Raw genomic sequence first — 22195 nt, forward strand, 5'->3', positions numbered from 1 at the left:
AAAGTATTAAGTATTACATTGTTTATTATTCATGGACTTTCACTCCAAATTGACCCAGAATACATCGGTTTTAGCTGAAAGCATATAAAACTTATTAATTTTCAGTTTTGATGAGCAGATGTGTTCAAATTGCTGTATAGAAAACCGACTAATTCAATTTCCATGGAATATTCAGACCTTTTAGCAGTCTGATTTCAATTGAATGAATGAATAAATGAATTACTAGATTGTACAGCTCTATTGTGTTTATAGACAAGGTTAGCTTACAATGATATACAAGATTTAGTGTATTATCAACAAAACTGAGGATGAACCACCACGATATTAGAAGAGCTTGCTTGCGAACTCTTCAATGGCCTCTCCTTTTTGGGAAGAAGAATAAGAGGATGCTGCCAGATCCTTGAGCCCGGACAAGCTTCTTCCTAGCTGTAGAGCCATCTTCATTCAAACAATTCCCCATTCTCTCTTCTCCCCACATCTCTTTCATTCAGATTTGACTCTATGCTCTCTTCCATCAGCCGGAAGAAGCCTGCGTTGCCTCTATACATCTCAAACACCATGCCCACTTGCCCGCCATGCTCCATTGTGTTCACCACGCTTGCCATGGCTCCAGCTACGACTCCTAGTGTCGCGGCCCAGGGACCATGAGAAGATCCCACGAACGCAGTTCCACAAGCCGCTAAGCCTGTCAATAAGGGGCCAGAAATGGCGAGTATCTTGTTGACTTTCAAGGCTATTTTGCCCAGCCTCAAATAGTCTTCAGTGTCCTTCCTCTTCAAAACCCCAACAACTTCTCTCATTTCTTCCTCCAACTCCACACTCCAACCATTTCCATCTGTTCTGCCACTATGCCTTTCCTGTCTTTGCCTGTGCTGCGGCCACCATACAGCAGGTTCCACAGTTTCGGGGAATTTATCAAGCATGGCTCCTAGTAAAGGAAGCGGGAATGCCTTGTCCAGTGCCAAAACTTTCTCCATGGCTTCCTCAACATCGTTACTAGTAGGAGTGCCACAAGAGAGTGTTCTTTGAATCTGGCCATGAAGCTGCTTAAACAGCCTCGCAGCATTGCGCTGTTCTTCGACGAGTTGAGATGGCTGGATCTTATTCATCACCACCAACATCCCAGTGGCTGCCAAATACATCAGAGTTGAAGAGAGCTAGAGGGCCACAAGGGGTCCTCCTACACTTGTAGCAGCAATTCCAGCCATGGTTGCAGCAGTGAGTGTGATTGCATTAATGGATGTCAAAAGAAGATGGTTCCAATTATCACGCTGCTCCCCGATATTCTTGTGCATCTCCACTCTATCTGCAACAGCCTCCATGATTTCATGGAGCTTAGCAATCACCATAGGATCAGAAACATTGCTCACAGAAGGCAAAGTAGTATTACGTCTGGACTTGTATTTCTTCTCTACATGGCTGGTGGTTGCAGCTGTGAGACCAACTCCCATGTCCAGTACTTCCTGTACCAGATCTCTAGCGGGGAACTTCAGAGATAGGCCGCCAGTCCGGAGCTTAGGCATATTGATAGTAGCTCTTATCATTCCTCTCCGGCAACAAGATAAGGAATGAGGCAATGAACCAATAACGCCTGAAGATTGAAGTCTTGCCATGTCCTCCCCTCGTATGATCTGTATGAGTTTCTTCTGGTTGCTAAGATTGGGTTATTCTAATGGACGGGTATTGAATGGCTTAGGCTTGAAGAAGTGTAGTGAAATGGGGTGGAGATGCAACCTGGATTATATATAGGGAATGGGAGTGGGCCAAGTATGCTGTTCAACGTTTGAATGGGCTCATGGGTCTTGATTTAGACTGTTTCTCGTCTTCGGTTTATTGGGGGTTTCACCCTTCAATTAGGCTGCTTATAAGCCAGGGCATTCAAGCAGTCCTCCATTGACTTTCAACCTGAAAAAACCAGTCAAACCAAGAAATTGGCAAAGACATTACAAGTATATATATTTTAATTAACTGTACAAAATCCGAATGATTATGAACAATTCCCACAGCTCATTTATGACTTTTTAGAGATATTTGTCAAATGGATTGAGGTAATATATGACCAAGAATTTAAATTCAAATTCGTGGTAATAGCACTGATGGGTCATGACCACAAACAATAAAATCAACCTCTAATTTGCTTCTCCAATATTTCTGGGTTTCAAACCTGTAGCCATGGACACCACCTTTTTTTTTTTTTTTTTTCTTTGTTTCCCCTCTTTTTTTTTTTTTGTGACTAAATTGTTGCAAAATTTAATGAGAAATTTAAATACTTTGCACTGAAACCTCTTGTGCCTTGCTTATCACAATGATAACACTTAAATTACCTAATCTTTCCTATTGCCTTTCTATTTAGTTTTTCTTAATCCATATTCTTTAGTTACTTTGTGACTATCACCTAAAATAGTATTTTCCCAATCAAAATAAAAAAATGAATCCTCCACTATTGATTTCTAATTTGTATAATTTGTAACCATCAGTTTTATAATTAGCACAATACTAAAAATCCTTGAATAACAAAAGCTATAATAATACTTGTTGGGAAAAAAATTAGGACATTTCAATAATTCAGATATAAAAACTGAAAGTTTAAGATCTTGTATTGTGGAACTACCCAAAAAGAGGGATATGCAATTTATGTAGTTTTTATTGATTTAGCCCAAAGGTTACAAATTTTTAGTTTTTATATGTTCTTTGATTAGAAAATAATTGACCAATACAAACAAAGAGTACTCAATCATATACATGGATATGCAATATATATAGAAAACCACTTATAAAGTTTCTCAAAGACTTTAGGAATTTAAAACCTTTAGGGTCAAAGAGCATAAAACTAGAATTCACTAAATTTTAAAAATTAGGTATATGGTTTTATCTCATAGTTGCTACTTCTTCATAATATACATATATTCTCACATCTACAACGTAACACCTCTGAACACTTTAGTAAACTCTTCAATACCTTAATGTGAAATGATTCTAATACCTCAAATCCAACTAATTTTGATTTTGATTTTGATTTTTTTTTTGTGACAATGTTAAGTGCAAAGAATAATGACATAAATTTTAGGCACATTAATTCAAAATCATACAATAGCATACATATGTATAAGGGATAAACCCTAGTAGACTTGGACTCAAATTAAAAATAACATTTCGCCCAAAAAAAAAAAAAAACTTGAGAAAATTAGGAACTTTGGAAAACTGTTGAAACCGGGTTGGTTAGTGTTATGCGTGTCCCTTTCTTCTTTCTTTTTTCTCTCCCTCTTGTCTTATTTTTATGTTTGAGTGAGTGGGTATCACAAGATTCACAACCACCACATGGAAAGGGTGACACCAACTTATATATATAAATATATAAGAGAGAAAGAGAGTCCAATGGTAAGAAATTAATATACTGTGAAATTGAAAATAATTAAAAAATTTACTTATTTCAAGTGCTCAATTCTTACTTGAATGCATAAGGGCTTTTAGATTTTCACCAAAAAAATATGAGAAAACTCATATACCTAGGATTATAACGTCAAGAGGTTTATAATTTATCGAAAAAAATAAAAATTATAATAAACAATTGATCAATCATCATGTAGACAGTCAAACTGTAAACAAATTTTAACAACATTTATATCGCTATATATTGAAATCGTGCAATCAATCCACAAATTGACCAAAAATACTTACTCTAAGTGGTCAACACTATTTAGTCACCTTCGAAGAGCTGGTGAGGTCCCCACAATACTCCATCACATCTAATGGTTTGATGATATTTAATATTTAAATTTTGGGAACCAAAAATATTCTAAGAAATGCCTTTTTTTTTTTTAACTAGATCCATCATCCTCGGCTGTTGCCAAACAATACTAAAAGCAGATCTCCTTTTGGGCATTTCAATTATATATTTGAATAATGCAAAGGGATGATAATATAATTATGTTACCAGTTTCACTTTTGAGTAAATAAATGGGAATGGTGAGGACAAAGGGATAATGTCTGCACATCGACAAGCCACCCCACAATTTCTTCTTTTTTGGTCATATTCTTGATTGCATTTTCGCCAAAGTTCACATCACATAAATTTATCATTAATTAAATGAAAGGTAATCATAGAAAATGTAGCCATAATTACGACCTTAATGCCTCTTGGAGTCTATTCAATGGAATGACAACTATCTACTGTAAAAAGAATCATTTGGTAGCAAACCTATTCGTTGACTTTGGCTCCTATGATAAAAGTCAGTGTCTCCTCGACACACTGTCTTATTTCAATAGAGTTAAGGAATGATAATTTTGAACTTTTCCATGTGTGGATCATTAATTACGTGGTTTGTCTTCTTCCAATGACTTTTATGCATATTATGGATTCTAATAGCCAACCAACCCCATAAGAAAATGAAATTTTCAACCTCAGGAGCCGCATTTTCTTAGTTGTCATTTGGATTATCATGCTTTCTTGCACTAGAAAGAAAACCAAAGAAACTTAGATGATAAAGAAAATCGATAAATTATCACAGTGACCCAGAAAATACATCAGTTTTAGCTGAATGCATATTTTCTCAATTTTCAGTTTTGGGGGCGTTGTGTACAAATTGCTGTATAGAAAATGGACTAATTCAATTTCCATGGAATATTCAGACCCCCACTAGTCTGATTTCAATTGCATGAATGAATAAATGAATTACTAGATTGTACAGCTCTATTGTGTTTATAGACAAGGTTAGCTTACAATGATATGCAAGATTTAGTGTATTATCAACAAAACTGAGGATGAACCTCTAGGATACTAGAAGAGCTTGCTTGCGAACTCTTCAATGGCCTCTCCCTTTTTAGAAGAAGAATAAGAGGATGCTGCCAGACCCTTGAGCCCGGACAAGCTTCTTCCTAGCTGTAGAGCCACCTTCGTTTCAAACAATTCCCCGTTCTCTCTTCTCCCCACATCTCTTTCATTCAGATTTGACTCTATGCTCTCTTCCATCAGCCGGAAGAAGCCTGCGTTGCTTCTATACATCTCAAACACCATGCCCACTTGCCCGCCATGCTCCATTGTGTTCACCACGCTTGCCATGGCTCCAGCTACGACTCCTAGTGTGGCGGCCCAGGGACCGTGAGAAGATCCCACGAACGCAGTTCCACAAGCCGCTAAGCCTGTCAATAAGGGACCAGAAATGGCGAGCATCCTGTTAACTTTCAAGGCTATTTTGCCCAGCCTCAAATAGTCTTCAGTGTCCTTTCTCTTCAAAACCCCGACAACTTCTCTCATTTCTTCCTCCAACTCCACACGCCAACCATTTCCATCTGTTCTCCCACTCTGCCTTTCCTGCCTTTGCCTGTGCTCCGGCCACCATACAGCAGGCTCCACAGTTTTGGGGAATTTATCGAGCATCGCTCCTAGTAAAGGAAGCGGGAAGGCCTTGTCCAGTGACAAAACTTTCTCCATAACTTCCTCAACATCGGTACTAGTAGGAGTGCCACAAGAGAGTGTTCTTTGAATCTGGCCATGAAGCTGCTTAAACAACCTCGCGGCATTGCGCTGTTCTTCGACGAGTTGAGATGGCTGGATCTTATTCATCACCACCAACATCCCAGTGGCTGCCAAATACATCAGAGTGGAAGAGAGCTTGAGAGCTACAAGGGGTCCTCCTACACTTGTAGCAGCAATTCCAGCCATGGTTGCAGCAGTGAGTGTGATTGCATTAATGGATGTCAAAAGAAGATGGTTCCAATTATCACGCTGCTCCCCGATATTCTTGTGCGTCTCCACTCTATCTGCAACAGCCTCCATGATTGCATGGAGTTTAGCAATCACCAAAGGATCAGAAACATTGCTCACAGAAGGGAAAGTACCATTAGTACTCAGCTCGTATTTCTTCTCCAAATTGCTGGTGGTTGCTGTTGAGATATTAAAAATGCTTTCCGTATATCATTCTTTCCTTATATTATTTAGTGTTGAGATATTAGGAATGTTTAAATATTAGGAAAGTTGAGATATTAAGAATATTGAGATATTAAGAATATTGAGATATTAAGAAAGTTGAGATATTAGGATATTAGTTGTTATTTCTTTATATCATTCTTTCCTTGTATCATTCCTTCCCATTCTTAGAATGGTGATTACCCTCTATATATTCTCTATACATGAATGAATGAAAGTATGAATGAAAAAAACTATCATTTATCAATTTGAACATACCATGTTCAAATTGATGAATGGTAGTTTTTCATTCATCAATTTGAACATGGTATCAGAGCCATGGAACTGAAATCCTGGATATTTTGTCGCTATAGTAGTCCGACAGCGATCATCCATCCTAAGACAAGCCCTAATATTGATAAGTCAACCTTCAAATGCACTCACTATAATAAGATTGATCCCACCAATCTGGATATCCCACAATTTCAAAGCAACGACTCTTGGTATGACTAGGAAAACAATGAGGAACCGAGGATTTGAACCATGGACCTTTAGATCATGTTTAGGCTATCAACATTTTGTTATTAATGATAATAATCGTGATCAACGGAAGAAAGATTCCAAGAAAACCTCGATTGCAACTGTTGCCGAAATAAAAATAGAGGCTAATGTTGTTGAGAAAGCCTCTGCATTGGTAGCCGCTACAGATCATGATGGTAAGTTTTTAAATACTTTTACACCTGTTATTAATAGTGCATGGATAATTGATTCTGGTGCTACAGATCATATGACTTTTGATTCTAGACAGGTTTCACCACTTAGACCTTCCTCACAAAAAATTATTTCCACAGCCAATGGTAACACAACCCCAGTCATTGGGGAAGGATCCTTAACTCTTACTGATACTTTGAATTTGGATTCTGTTTTAGTTGTTCCATCTTTAGATTACAATCTTTTGTCAGTTTCTCAAATCACCGCAGTCTTATCTTGTATTGTCATTTTTTGGCCTGAATTTTGTGTGATTAAGGACATCCAAACAAGACAAACGATTGGTTGTGGTATTAAGAGGGGAAAACTCTATTACTTGGACTTGCAGTCAAATGATTCAAATAAGTTGCAACAAGCCTTGATGGCAGATGGATCTGAGGGGGAGAAGAAAAAGTCTGAAATTTGGTTGTGGCATCGACGTTTGTGACATGCTTCCTTTGGTTATTTAAAAAAATTGTTTCCTAATTTGTTTGCAAAGAGTGATATTTCTGGTTTCCATTGTGATATTTGTGAATTGACTAAAAGCCATCGTGTTTCGTTTTCGTTAATTTTGAACAAAAGTCCGTTTCCTTTTATGGTTATACATTCTGATGTTTGGGGCCCATCCAAAGTCCCAACTTTGAGTGGCTCACGTTGGTTTGTTACTTTTATTGATGATTGTACTAGAATGACATGGTTATGTTTGATGAAGACCAAAGATGAAGTGAACTTGTTGTTTCAAAAATTTCATAAAATGATTGAAACTCAGTACAATGCAAAGGTTCGGGTTCTGCGTAGTGATAATGGTGGAGAATATCAAAGTTCTGATCTTCAAAAGTATTTGGAAGGACATGGCATCATTCATCAGACTACTTGTTCCAATACACCCCAGTAAAATGCAATCGCTGAACGGAAAAATCGACACTTGTTAGAGGTTGTTCGTGCTTCTTTGATAGCAACAAAAACACCGATATCTTATTGGGGAGAAGCAATCACATCTGCCGTATACTTGATCAATCGGGTACCTTCCAGCTCAATTAACTTCCAAACACCTCTCCAAGCTCTTACTAATGTCGTAGTTGCCCCAACTGTCCCAAATCTACCTCCTCGTGTTTTTGGTTGTGTGGCATTTGTGCATCTATACAAACACCAATGCACCAAGTTAACTTCTCATGCATTGCAATGTGTGTTTGTTGGATATGCATTGCACAAAAAGGGATATCGATGTTACCATCCTCCAACTCGACAAATGTATATTACAATAGATGTGGTGTTTCATGAAGATTCGATGTATTTTTCATCTGAGTCTGAACTTCAGGGGGAGTACCATAAGGAAATTCAGACTCTCGATTATGATTATCATATCTCTAAGGAGAATGAATTTGGACAATCTGAACTAGTGAACCAAGAAGCGGGTGAGTTGGATATGAGTGGTCAATAATTTGGGTCCGAAGATGTCTTCACTGAAATACCAAACCAATCGTCGTCTGTTGAAGGTGTTTTTAATTTGGAACCTGATCCATTCATGAAACGGTTACCACACCGTCATAATAGAGGTATTCCTAAACCCACATATGAACCTGAATTGTCTACCAAAGTCAAATATCCCATGAGCAACTATGTGTCTAACCATCGTTTGTTTGAATCAAATAAGTCATTTGTAAATCAATTATCTACTGTAACTATTCCTAACAGTGTGCAGGAAGCCTTAGCTGATCCAAGATGGAAAGCAGCCATGAATGAAGAGATGAAATCATTGCAGAAGAATGAAACATGGGAACTCGTAGAATGTCCACCAGGAAAGAAACCAGTTGGGTGTCGTTGGATCTATACTGTGAAATACAAGGCAGATGGTAGTATTGAACGATTTAAAGCAAGACTGGTAGCAAAAGGGTACACTCAAACTTATGGAATTGACTACACAAAGACATTTGCACCTGTAGCTAAGATCAACACAGTTCGAGTATTACTATCTTTAGCTGTAAACCTAGATTGGCCATTACAAAAGTTCGATGTGAAAAATGTTTTTCTGTATGGCGAGTTATCTGAAGAAGTATATGTGGATCTTCCACCAGGATGCATGGTGTCAGAAAAGCAATGTCACAAGGCGTGCAAATTAAAGAAGTCATTGTATGGGTTGAAGTAATCCCCGAGAGCATGGTTTGGAAGGTTTACAAAGTCAATGAGAGCTTTTGGCTATCGTCAAAGTAATTCAGATCATACTTTGTTCCTGAAAAAGCAACATGGTAAGATTACCGCACTCATCGTATATGTGGATGACATGGTAGTTACAGGAAATGATCCTGAAGAAAGAAAAGCTCTGCAAAATTATCTATCTAGAGAATTCGAAATGAAATATCTAGGTCCTCTGAAATACTTTCTTGGGATTGAAGTTTCTCGATCAAGTGAAGGAATTTTTCTGTCTCAAAGAAAGTATGCCTTAGATCTTTTACAGGAGACTAGAATGTCGGGATGTCAACCTATTAATACACCAATAGAAGAAGGTTTGAAATTGTGTGTTGAGCCTAATCAAGTATCAATCGATAAGGGAAGATACCAGAGACTTGTGGGGAGATTAATGTACTTAGCTCTGATACCATCTTCAAATTGATAAATAGTAGTTTTTTCCATTCATACTTTCATTCGTTCATGTATAGAGAATATATAGAGGGTAATCACCATTTTAAGAATGGGAAGGAATGATACAAGGAAAGAATGATATAAGGAAATAACAACTAATATCTTAATATCTCAACTTTCATAATATCTCAATATTCCTAATATCTCAATATTCTTAATGTCTCAACTTTCCTAATATTTAAACATTCCTAATATCTCACGTCGCTCGTTCAAGTGCAGAAGCAAAATTTAGAGGTATGACTCTAGGACTTTGTGAGGCATTATGGCTAAGACTTCTCTTATAAGATTTAGGTTACCTATCTAAGCAACCAATCCGATTGTTTTGTGACAATAAAGTCGCATGTGACATTGCTCATAATCCAGTACAACATGATAGTACAAAGCATGTCGAGGTGGATAGATTCTTCATTAAGGAAAAGTTGGATGATAAGATTGTGGAATTGCCTAAGATTCGATCAGAAGATCAATTGACCGATATTCTCACCAAAGCTGTCTCAAGTCAAGTGTTCTCAAAATTTTTAGACAAGTTGGACATGTGTGACATCTATGCACCAACTTGAGGGGGAGTGTTGAGATATTAGGAATGTTTTCCGTATATCATTCTTTCCTTATATTATTTAGTGTTGAGATATTAGGAATGTTTAAATATTAGGAAAGTTGAGATATTAAGAATATTGAGATATTAGGAAAGTTGATATATTAGGATATTAGTTGTTATTTCCTTATATCATTCTTTCCTTATATTATTCCTTCCCATTCTTAGAATGGTGATTACCCTCTATATATTCTCTGTACATGAACGAATGAAAGTATGAATGGAAAAAACTACTATTTATCAATTTGAAGAGTTGCAGCTATGAGACCAACTCCCATATCCAGTACTTCCTGTAGTACCAACTCTCTAGCGAGGAGGTTTAAAGATAGGCGGATGGGCTGGAGCTTAGGCATATTGATAGTAGCTCTTATCATTCCTCTCCGGCAACGAGATGAGGAATAAGCCACTGACGTAATAACAGCCGATGAAAATTGAAGACTCACCATATCCTCTCCTTGTACGATCTGTATGAGTTTCTTCTTGTTGCTAAGATTGGTTGATTCTAAGGGGTGTGTAGTGAATGGCTTAGGCTTGTAGTGAAATGTGGTGGCAATGCAACCTGGATTATATATAGGGAATGGGAGTGGACCAAGTACGCTATTCAACGTTTGAATGGTCTCATGGGTCTTGGGTTAGACCTTTTCTTGTCTTTGGTTCACCTCTCAATTACGCTGCTTGTCAAATAGGGCATTGAGGCAGTACTTCATTGACTTTTAACCTGCAAAAACCAGTAAAACCTTGAAATAGGCGTAGGCATTACAAGTACATATTTTAATTAAGAGTTCAAAATCCCAATGAGTATGAACAATTCCTTCAGCTCATTATCACTCGTTAGAGATATTTGTCAAATGTTTTTGAGGTGATTTGTGATGAAGAATTTAAATTTAAATTCCCAATAATGGGTCATGACCAGAAATAATAAAATCAACCTTTTGCTTCTCCAATATTTCTGGGTCTGAATTCTGTAGCCACATATCGTTGATCAGCAGATATATTTGACGTAACTAAAACATGGGATTTGTTCAAAGATTACAAGTATTTTGAGCATTATCACCATTTTATGAAATCTCCAGACGTCTTTCTTTCCAATTAACACACCGTGTTCCAATGAGAGAATAGGCATTCTTTTTGTCAATTCTTTTTTTAAATTTTTATGACTAAATCACAAATTCAAAATAATTTATTAGTAAGGTCAATAATTATTCAAAAATAATAATGAGAAATAAAGAGATAAGTTTAATCTTAATAATTTTTTTTTCTTATAAGCTTTATAGTTTTTTTATTTATTTATACGTATATATTTGAAATAGATATTTCGAGTTTTCTACATTTTATTTTATTTTTTCCTTTTTTATGATCTGTAATTAATTATCAGAAAAAAATCCCTCAATTATTATAGGTATTATATTATAATAAACTGATTGATCTCATTAATGTTTATAATATAATTAACATAATTGATAATATATAGAAGAAAAATTATTCTGAAAATAAAACATTTTTTCTTAAAAAAAAAAAAAATTGACAAGTTTTCAAATTTTTTTTAAAGAATATTTTGAGTAAGAAAAATGCTTTGGGACTTTTTTCATGGTACATAAAATAGATAAATACTTCTTAAGAATAAACCACCAAAACTATTTTTTTATATTAAATTTCTAATCAAAATTTTGTTAATTTTTCTTATAATTTTATATTTTATTTAGATTTCATATAACCTTATTATTTTAAGATTATTAATTTATTAATAAATAAAATATTCATTTATTATTATACTTATCAATTTATCTTTATTGAAGTAATATTAGATCTTTAAGTTTAAATATATAAATTTTTATTATTAAAATATTTTTTTAATTTCAATAATAATTTGTAATTTAATATTTTTAATTAAATTTTAAAGTAAAATAATAATAATAATAATAATTGAAGTCTCAATTGGTAATTGAGGCTTTAGTTAAAAAATGAAGCTTCAGTTGGCAATTGAGACTTCAATTTAAAAATGAAATCTCAGTTGGCAACTGAGACTTTAACTTAAATTTTGAAAAAATATATATATGATGTGATTCCTATATGACAATAAGAAAGCCAATTTTAACGTAAGTTTGGTAAGGGGGCTAAAATTGATATTTCTTTACATGAAATGGTTATTTTGCCCCAAAACTCTCATTCTAAAGCCCCAGCTTGATCTAGGAGTTTTGGGCCAAAATGGGCTTCTTCATAAACTTAATATTAAAAGTGGGCTTCTTCCAAAACTAATGTTCAAAATAACCCCCATCAATCCACATAAGCATAAAACCCAGTTTTTTATACTATTTTTGTTTACTTTCCCAGTTTCTCATCCCATATTCTATTCTTTGTGAAATTTTTTTCTTCAAAACCGTAGCCCCACCAGTGGGCCACTGTGAGGGAGACATTGTTGGAGCTACAAAGCATCAAGGTTGAGGTTGGTCTCAATCTTCTTTTTGCCTTGTTTTATGTAAAGTTTTTGACACTTTCCCTTTTTTTTCCCATATCAGAATCTCGGTTTTTAGAAATTTTTTTTCCCATTGCTTTTGGTTTTCTCTTTTGTTTACGTCCTTCACAACTATTTTAGCATAAATGGTTTGTTATCATCCAAATATTGAAGCCCTTTAAGATGTAGATGTTTGTTGAAGTTTCTGGGGAAAATGAAAATTTCTGGGGAAAAATGATAGATCCGTAATTCTAATATCTGACATTTATTCTAGTTTTTTTTTTTTTTTTTGTCCCTTTTCTATTGGGACTTTGGGAGAATGAATTTTATATCCTTCCTTAAAGTTGCTTTCCAACGCATCCTAACTCAAGACATATATGTGAGCTTGGTGTCTCACACAGGGCCTACGATTGTATATTGTGATGATTAATGTCTTGAGGACTCGTTTCAACATCTACCTTGTTAGCTTAAGCATCATATAGGGTAACTTGCATGGAAAAACAGGGCTCGATTTTGTAGCATCTCGTTTTGGATCTGGATTTGTAACGCACTTAAATGGTCTAACCTTGATTTCTCTGATGAATGAATTCACTTTTTTTTTTTTTCCTTTTTTGGTTGGTAATAAAATTCTTTTAGGTCTTAATTGGTTTTTAGCTTGAAGGTGCTCATTACAGTGCCCGATAGCTTGAAACTACAATTGAGTCGTCGAGTAACAAAAGAAAGGGTTTGTTTGAGAGTTTTAGGTTTTTCAGGTCAATTATTATTAAATTAACATTACTTATAATATAATTTATGTCATCTACATCAAAGACTTATTATTACTTATTAAAAAATAAAAATAACTATATAATTGTAATATCTTTTACTATCCTAAACTCGCTTTTGGATTTTTCAGGGGTTTAATGTTAAGTTTTTAACTTTTGTGAATTTGATAATATCATTACTAAATTTATAAAATATTTATATATTTGGATATTTAAATGAATAAATGAATTAATAATTAAAATTTGAAGGTGTAGTAGAGTCATTTTTATAAATATATCATATTTAAATACTTTACTTTTAAATAAACTTTATAAAATATACTGTTATTTATTTTTATTTTCATATTTTCAATTGCTAATTTACTTAATATCTTGTTTTTTTAAAAATAATATTATTTAATTTTATGACAAGTCAACATAATACATGAATAATATTTAATAATTAAATATTAATCATATTTATTTTGACACATTAAAATCTATATATAGACTCGATGTGATTTGATTGGTTGTTTTTTTCAATATGTATCGAATTAGTTCGGCAGCTGGACTAAGATCGCAACAAAAATTTGGAGACATGATGGGCCCTAAACATAATAAGAAGAGTAAGAAAAAAAAAATGTCATTCATCACTTCTTGCTCATTGGATCTCTTCATGTATGGGTTTGTGAGAAACTAACCAATAAATGCTTCCCAACATTATCCCTTCTAGAAGATAAAAGAGACAGATCCTTCGTAGAAGGATGAGTCCATATCACCCGAGGTTTGCTTTACCATTAGCTAACCAGATTCAATTTCACACTAACATGGTCATGTGGACCCCGCATTTCGGCTCATGCGTTTCCCACTCGATGACGAGCTCGATTTTTATTTGAAAATTTGATTTTTTATTTGATTAAAAGAACTGACTTGGAGTCGCCACTTATTTTTGTTTTATTTTTAAAGGGTAAACAAAATAAGAAAGGAAAACCCTAGGTGTGACTCCTTGTCTTGGAAAAGGTGGTCTGTGAAAAACCGGATCGGGTTCGGGGGCCAGGTTACTTATCAGGAAGGTACGGTAAAAACCGTAGCACCCTTCTAAATCCCTAAAAACAGGTCTCTACTAATAAAATGAAGCAATCATGGCAATGGACGAGTAAATCAATGAGTACCCAGAATAAATCATGCACGCGTGAGAATCAAAATATGCTTGGACAATTACCAGAGTGAAAGTAGGTGCGTACCTGGGCGACGAGCCACCATGCGCTATCAAGAGAGAGGTTAGTGCACAAGTAAGAAATAATAGCATGCATGTCGGAGAGCAGGATAAATAAATCATGTATGATAGCCAAGTCAATCAATCAATCAAATCAATCAATCATGAGGAAAGCACGTATGGCGGGCCCCCACCAAAGCCCATTCATTTTTGCAGGAATTAATATCACAAATCTCATTATTCTGGAATTATGAAAATAGCATTCATGTTTATATAAAACCAAGAGAAATCGAAGATTATTTGAAACCCGAAGAGAATTAAAACTGTTAGAGAAAAAATTGAATTTTTGAAATTTATTTGGAAATTGGAGTCTCGAAAATTATTTGAAGATTGGAGTCTTGAGAATTAAAATTAAAAGTTGGAATTTTGGGATGTCAAACTTGAAGGAAATTAGAATCTTAGAAATCGGAAATTAAGTTCGAAAGTTGGGATTCAAAAAAATGTTTAAAAAATGGAATTTTGAAATAAATAAATGACCTAATAATAATAAGGACGAAAATAATGATTAAATAAATGAATGGGAATGCTGGAATTTTTGAAATTGGAAATTAGATTTAGGAGTCAGAAAGTTTAAAGAATTGTTTAAAATAGAATTTTAAGATAAATAAACAAACTATTAGTGATTAAATCAATGTGAATATGAGAATTTTCAAGATTAGGAATTTAATTTGTAAATCTGAAGTTTTAAAGAATTGATTTAAAATGGAGATAAAATACTAATGATTAAATAAATTAATGAGAACATGAGAATTTTCGGGATTAGGAGTTTAATTCGGAAATCAACAATTTTAAAGAATTTGATTTAAAACGGAGTTTTGAAATAAATAAATAAAATAACAATAATTAAATAGATTAAAGTGAGTATGAGAGTCTTCGGAAATCGAAATTGAGTTTTAAAGATCGGAATTTTGAAGTATTATTTGAAGGTTGAATTTTTATAAATTGGGCTTGGAAATTGAAAGTTAGAAAGTTTGAATTAATAATAATAAGGTTTTGAAAGTTTTAATCAATGATAATGATAATAATAATAATAATAATAAGATTTTGAAAGTTGAGGTAATAATAACAATAATAATGAGATTTTTGGAAGTTTGGATTAATGGTGATAATAATAATGATAAATAGATTTTAAAAATTGAGTTAATAATAATAATAATAATGAGATTTTTGGAAGTTTGGATTAATGATGATAATAATAATAATAAATAGATTTTTGAAAATTGAGTTAATAATGACAATAATAATGAGATTTTTGGAAGTTTGGATTAATGATGATAATAATAATAATAAATAGATTTTTGAAAATTGAGTTAATAATAACAATAATAATGAGATTTTTGGAAGTTTGGATTAATGATGATAATAATAATAATAAATAGATTTTTGAAAATTGAGTTAATAATGACAATAATAATGAGATTTTTGGAAATTTGGATTAATGATGATAATAATAATAATAAATAGATTTTTGAAAATTGAGTTAATAATAACAATAATAATGAGATTTTTGGAAGTTTGGATTAATGATGATAATAATAATAATAAATAGATTTTTGAAAATTGAGTTAATAATAACAATAATAATGAGATTTTTGGAAATTTGGATTAATGATGATAATAATAATAATAATAAATAGATTTTGAAAATTGAGTTAATAATAATAATAATAATGAGGTTTTGAAAGTTTGGGTTAATGATGATACAAATAATGATAATAAATAGATTTTTGAAATTTGGGTTAGTAATAATAATTATGGGGTTTTGAAAGTTTGGCTTAATGATAGTAATAATAATAATAAATAGATTTTGAAAGTTTAAGGTAATAACAATCATAGTGGTGATAATAATAATAGTGACAAGAATAATGATAATAACAATAATAACAATAATAATAATAACAATGATGGTAACAATTAATAATAAGGATAATGACAATGATGATAATTAATAATAATAATAATAATAATAGTAACAATAAGAATAACCATAATAATAATAATAATAATAATGACAATAATAATAGTAACAATGATAATAATAATTAATAATAATAACAATGATAATAATAATCAATAATAATAATAATAATAAGGATAATAGTAATAATGATAATAATAATTATTAATAATAATAATAATAATAATAATAAGGATAATATCATAAACCCCATGGGCTCAAGCCCATGCCCACGTCCAACATAAAACTCAATCTACAGGCCCAAATCCAAATCCAAATCCAAAACTAAACATGAAATCAGGCCTGAGCTGCAACTCAAATCTGAGCCCAGAGTCTTCATGGGCTAGCCTAAAACTTATTCCCATCACAAAATTTGGCCCAATACCCCAACTCAAACCCAAGCCCATACTTCATCTTCTCCACAGCTTCTTCTCCACCTGGGCATCCTCATCTTCACCAGCAACCTTTCTTGGCCGCCACCTTCACCGACAATGGGACACCCATCACGCGTGGGATCATCAGGAAAGCATGACGTCCTCGGTACCTCCTTTCACCGACACCACCTGCATCACCACGGCCGAACATCATAGCGAGAGCCACCACCTCCAGCTCCGCCTCAATAGCGCCCGGAAATTCAGCCATTCCAAGCGTCGATGGCTTGCCTATGGCCCTCTTGATAACCTTAAACGCGTCGGTCTTGATGGTCATCTCAACTAGCATGAACCAATGCGGCGCTCCCACTCTTACTCTTGAAGCTTTAGAGAGGTTCCACGAACAGGGCCCTTTTGGATCCGCTTCGGCATTTCCGCGGCCACCGGGGTGCTTCTGGTGCTTGCCGATCCGGCCATGGCCGGCGCTGACGCCTCCTCTCCTCTTCCTATTCTTCTTGAACCTGGTTGTCACCCTTGTGTCTTGCACCGCCTAAGGCTTTAGAATCTCGGGGGTGGTCTGCGGAGAGAATAGATAATAGAGAAGATGATGGGTGAGTCGGGTATAAGGAGGTACAAGCATGATAGGCATGAGGGGTGCATGTGGGGATGTTTGGGTTTGATGGACAGGCACGGGTGATGAAAGAAGACACGGGTTCAGTGGGTATGAAGGTGGGTATGGCGGGCTTGATGGTAGAGAGAGAAAAGGTGATGGGGAAAAGAAATGAGGAAGCCGGGTATGAAGACGAGTGGAATGAGAGGGGAGGCTTGACAGGTTGTGTTAGGAACGGAGGTTGTCGTGTCATCCCCTGTGGAGCAGGAGGGAATGGGGCTGCTGAGATTTCAGGTGAGGGAGCGCATTCTCTGTTCTGGAAATGGCAGTCACGAACCCGGCAAAATAATCCAACAACTCTTTGGGCAATGAAAATGCAACAGATTAGGTTCAGCAACTATGCCCATGCGAAGACCAAAGGCAATGCTGACCATGACCCTTGGTGATACGGATAGCTTCCGAGAACAGAGAGTGAATAGCAAGGAAGCAAGCACCAAAAAAAAACAGAGCATCCAAATGAGCTTAATATTAACACTTACCTGAGCCCTCTCTTATATTGAAGTTAATAGGTTCGGTATAGGTGGGAAAACCGGGTGGAAATAAGATCCTAGGATATGATTCGAACACAAAGGAGAGCTAAAAAAAAACGGGATTAAATCACTCTCAAACAAAACTTCACATGGAGAACAAGGAATGAATACATCATCACGTGATTATAGTGATCCAAGAGGATGTCTATAGCAAACAAACTATGGTTCAGCACACGTACCTGGGGATGCTCCTTCTCTTTTCCCCTGTTTTTCTCTCCTAGTTCCTCTCTGGATGCCCCTCTCTCCAGTCTGAAATCCCTTCCTCCTTTTTCCCTTTTCTCCTCTGTTTTTCTTCTGTTCCTCCCTTCCTCAGCAAGCCAGCCGTATCCCGTCCAATCTGCCCCCCGAGAGCCGCCCACTTGAGTCCCCTCTCTCTGCCCCAAAAACCAGCTCCTAACCATCATGTCGAGCCCCGGGAAAATAAAAATAAAAATTCCCAAAAAAGTCCTTGCTTCCGGGGGTCTACAGGTCAGCTTGAAGGTTACCTGCTTGATATTCTCCACTTATGGGAGTAAATTATATTATTCATTCTATTATGGTAACAAAGTTTTTAATTGTATATTTCATATATAAAACAATATAATAACCTTAGGATATGGTTTTTATTTATGAGATATTGAAAATTATTTTTTTACAAGGTTCTTTAAAAAATCTCTTTTTTTTTTAAAGTTACATATTTAACATATATTTTTTTTTTTAAATATTAAACAGATAATTTTTAGTTGTAAAAAAATTAACATATTTAACATATATTTATTTTAAAATTTAATTTTTAATATAAAATATTAATTTCATTTTATCAATAAAATATTAAAAGTTAATCTCATCTTAATTATCAAATTAGAAAAATAAACTAAACGTGTTTGTAACCCAAACACATGTAAAACATTTTATTGGACCAAAAAATAAAATAAAATAAAATATGTCAAATTACGCAATAATAGACATAATAGTAAGCTCAATAGTTTCTCAACATCCAAACAAGAGAATTACCATTAGATAGTTTTCTAAAAATATTTTATAAATTTTTGTATTGTATATAAGTATGTTGTAATTTTATGAATAATAAGTTGAACAAATTGTATTTCATATTTCAATTCTCGAACATAAATTTGTTCTTAAAAACAATTTTTAAGAACTATAGAATATAGTTAGTTGACTAATCTTTTTAGATGTGATATATGTTAATGGAACTCGGGGAACTTCCTTAATAGCCTTTTATTATTATTATTTTTCATGTGTTTGTACAAATCGTCAATGGAGAAACTGTTAGGTAAAAGCTAGTAGTTAGGGAATGATGAAATAATTCTTATCCATTTTGAATATGCTACCACCCCAGACAAGGGTCCTAATGCCCATATTGATGTTTAATATTATGACCAATGCTACAATTTATTGTCATTATTTAGGTCATCTAAGACATACTCATGATTTTTTATTTAAAAATCAATAAAAGAAATTGAACCTAAACCCTATGCTATTTTATTTTATTTTTTGACTATAAAATGACATGTTAATTTGTTGTCATGAGTTTTTCATCTCTATGAGTTCTTCATTTTGAAATATTTATTGATATTATCATATTAATTCATAATATCATCCTACTTTTTACTTATACACTTATTTGCTTATAAATTGCTTTCATTTGAGTTGAACTTGGTATTTAGACATGAAGCTCTATTACATTCCAATATTTATTTGGTTAAGTCTTTTATGAATCATTGACCGTAAATTAGTATTTTTTACTTGAATAAATATTATTTTTTTTATATAATAACAATTTGTTATTATCTATGTGAAGGCAATTATGACCGATTCCATGGTAGAAGTGCTATGTTATTGGAATGAAACAATTTTGAGGACAGAAACGGATTTGAGATATATTGGAAATAATGTAGAGATTGATCCTATAGATGTGCTCATTCATACGACCTTTGTTGTGTTGTTGAACATGATATATGATATAATTGATGTTGACAGACACTATCAATTGGTCTTGAAATGTTGACACTATCAGCCCCCTACCTTTTTATTCTCACGATTAGTACAATCACTCATCCCTTCAGACGTACTATCAGTGCAACATGCACCCTACTTATTTAGACCTACTATCAGTGCAACCCCTACCTCTTATTTATTTAGACTTATCTTCAGTTTAGGCCCCTACTTCTTCAGACCCACCATCAGTTAACCCATTACCTATTCAGACCCACCATCAATACAACCCCCTACCTCTTTAGACCTCCATCCATTACAACCTTCTACCTCTTTAGACCCACCATCAGTACAGATTGACTCATCTACTCAGCTAGATTTACCGCCAGTCATTCCGAGGGGTAGGCGAGGCCTACATTGACCTAGATTGCTACCTCCAACACCACCTCTATTTCCAGTTCCAGCCCCATCACAGACAGATGTTTTTCATGTGTCACATATAGTACCTGCTACAATTAGAGAGGAGCGTCCAAAAAGGAAGAGAGTATCAATTACACATAAGTTCTCTCCTTGTGGAGGCATGTAAAATTATATATGTTTTTTATTTTCCACTATATTAATGTTTACTGGATATTTTTTGTGACTTTGATTAAACTACTAAAAATTGCATTTTGTAGTAGACTTTTTCTAATGAATTTCATTGACTAATTTTGTCAAAAAATCTATATATGACAACTGCGGATTAAGAGTATACTATTATTTTGATTAAGATAAATTTATTATAATAAAAATAAATTAATATCTTAAAAAACAACAAATTAAATATCTTAAATTAATAAATTATACAATTTTATATATTATTTATATGTTATATAAGTTTATTATTTTAAGATTATTAATTTATTAATAAATAAAATATTAATTTATAATATCTTCTATTTATCAATTTATGTTTGTTAGAGTAATAATAGATTCTTAAGTTTAAATATAAATGATTTATTATAAAAGTATATATTTTTAATTTCAATAATAAATTGTAATTTAATAGTTTTTAATTAAATTTGAAAGTAAAAAAAAAATTATAATTGAAATCTCAGTTAACAACTGCGGCTTAAAAGTATACTATTATTTCAATAAAGATAAATTTATCATAATACAAATAAATTAATATCTTAAAAAACAACAAATTAAATATCTTAAATTAATAAATTATATAATTTTATATATTATTTATATGTTATATAAAATTATTATTTTAAGATTATTAATTTATTAATAAATAAAATATTCATTTATAATATCTTTTATTTATCAATTTATATTTGTTGAAGTAATACTAGATTCTTAAGTTTAAATATAAATAATTTATTGTTTAAGTATATTTTTAAATTTTCAATCATAAATTGTAATTTAATAATTTTTAATTAAATTTTAAATTAAAAAAAAAAAACTAAAACCTCAGTTGACAACTATAACTTTAATTCAAAAATGAAGCCTCGGTTGGCAACCGTGGTTTTAGTTCAAAAATTAAGTCTCAGTTGCCAACTTAGACTTCAGTTTAAAAATGAAGTCTTAGTTGGCAACTGCGGCTTTAGTTCAAAAATGAAATCTCAATTGTCAATTGAGGCTTTAGTTTAAAAATAAAGTCTCAATTGGTAACTGCGACTTCAGTTCAAAAATGAAGTTTCAATTGCCAATTGAGACTTTAACTAAAATGATGAAAAAATATATATTTTTTATGACATGGCGTTTATGTGGCACCAAAGAAGTCAATTTGAACATAAATTTTAAAAAGTGGTTAGATCTTATATTTTTTTTAATAAATGGACCATTTTGACCCAAAACTCTCAATAGAGTTCAAACAAGGAATGATAATTTTGACCTTTTCCATGTGTGGATAATTAATTACGTAGTTTGTCTTCTTCCCATGACTTTTATGCATATTATGGATTCTAATAGCCAACCAACCCCATAAGAAAATGAAAATTTCAACCTCAGGAGCCGCATTTTCTTAGTTGTGATTTGGATTATCATGCTTTCTTGCACTAGAAAGAAAACCAAAGAAACTTTAGATGATAAAGAAAATTGATAAATTATCACAGTGACCCAGAAAATACATCAGTTTTAGCAGAAGGCATATTTTCTCAATTTTCAGTTTTTGGTGAGCGTTGTGTACAAATTGCTGCATAGAAAATGGACTAATTCAATTTCCATGGAATATTCAGACCTTTTAGCAGTCTGATTTCAATTGAATGAATGAATAAATGAATTACTAGATTGTACAGCTCTATTGTGTTTATAGACAAGGTTAGCTTACAATGATATACAAGATTTAGTGTATTATCAACAAAACTAAGGCTGAACCTCTAGGATA

At 33.2% G+C, this 22195-nt stretch overlaps 2 protein-coding genes across 2 annotated transcripts; both read right to left on the reverse strand.

The window, feature by feature from the left end:
* Positions 1-440: 440 nt before the first annotated feature.
* On the reverse strand, positions 441-1142 carry LOC100248699 (probable F-box protein At4g22030). Its single transcript, XM_019222513.1, has one exon. The coding sequence runs from the start codon at positions 1140-1142 to the stop codon at positions 441-443; it is 702 nt and encodes a 233-aa protein (XP_019078058.1).
* Positions 1143-4777: 3635 nt separating this feature from the next.
* Positions 4778-17023, reverse strand: LOC100253799 (probable F-box protein At4g22030). The gene is made up of 2 exons (XM_002263334.2): positions 16780-17023; positions 4778-5883 (listed from the first exon to the last, which is right to left on the reverse strand). The coding sequence occupies exons 1-2, from the start codon at positions 17021-17023 to the stop codon at positions 4778-4780; spliced, it is 1350 nt and encodes a 449-aa protein (XP_002263370.2).
* Positions 17024-22195: the final 5172 nt, after the last annotated feature.

Source organism: Vitis vinifera, chromosome 10 (genome assembly GCF_030704535.1).
Source record: "Vitis vinifera cultivar Pinot Noir 40024 chromosome 10, ASM3070453v1".
NCBI lineage: Eukaryota > Viridiplantae > Streptophyta > Magnoliopsida > Vitales > Vitaceae > Vitis > Vitis vinifera.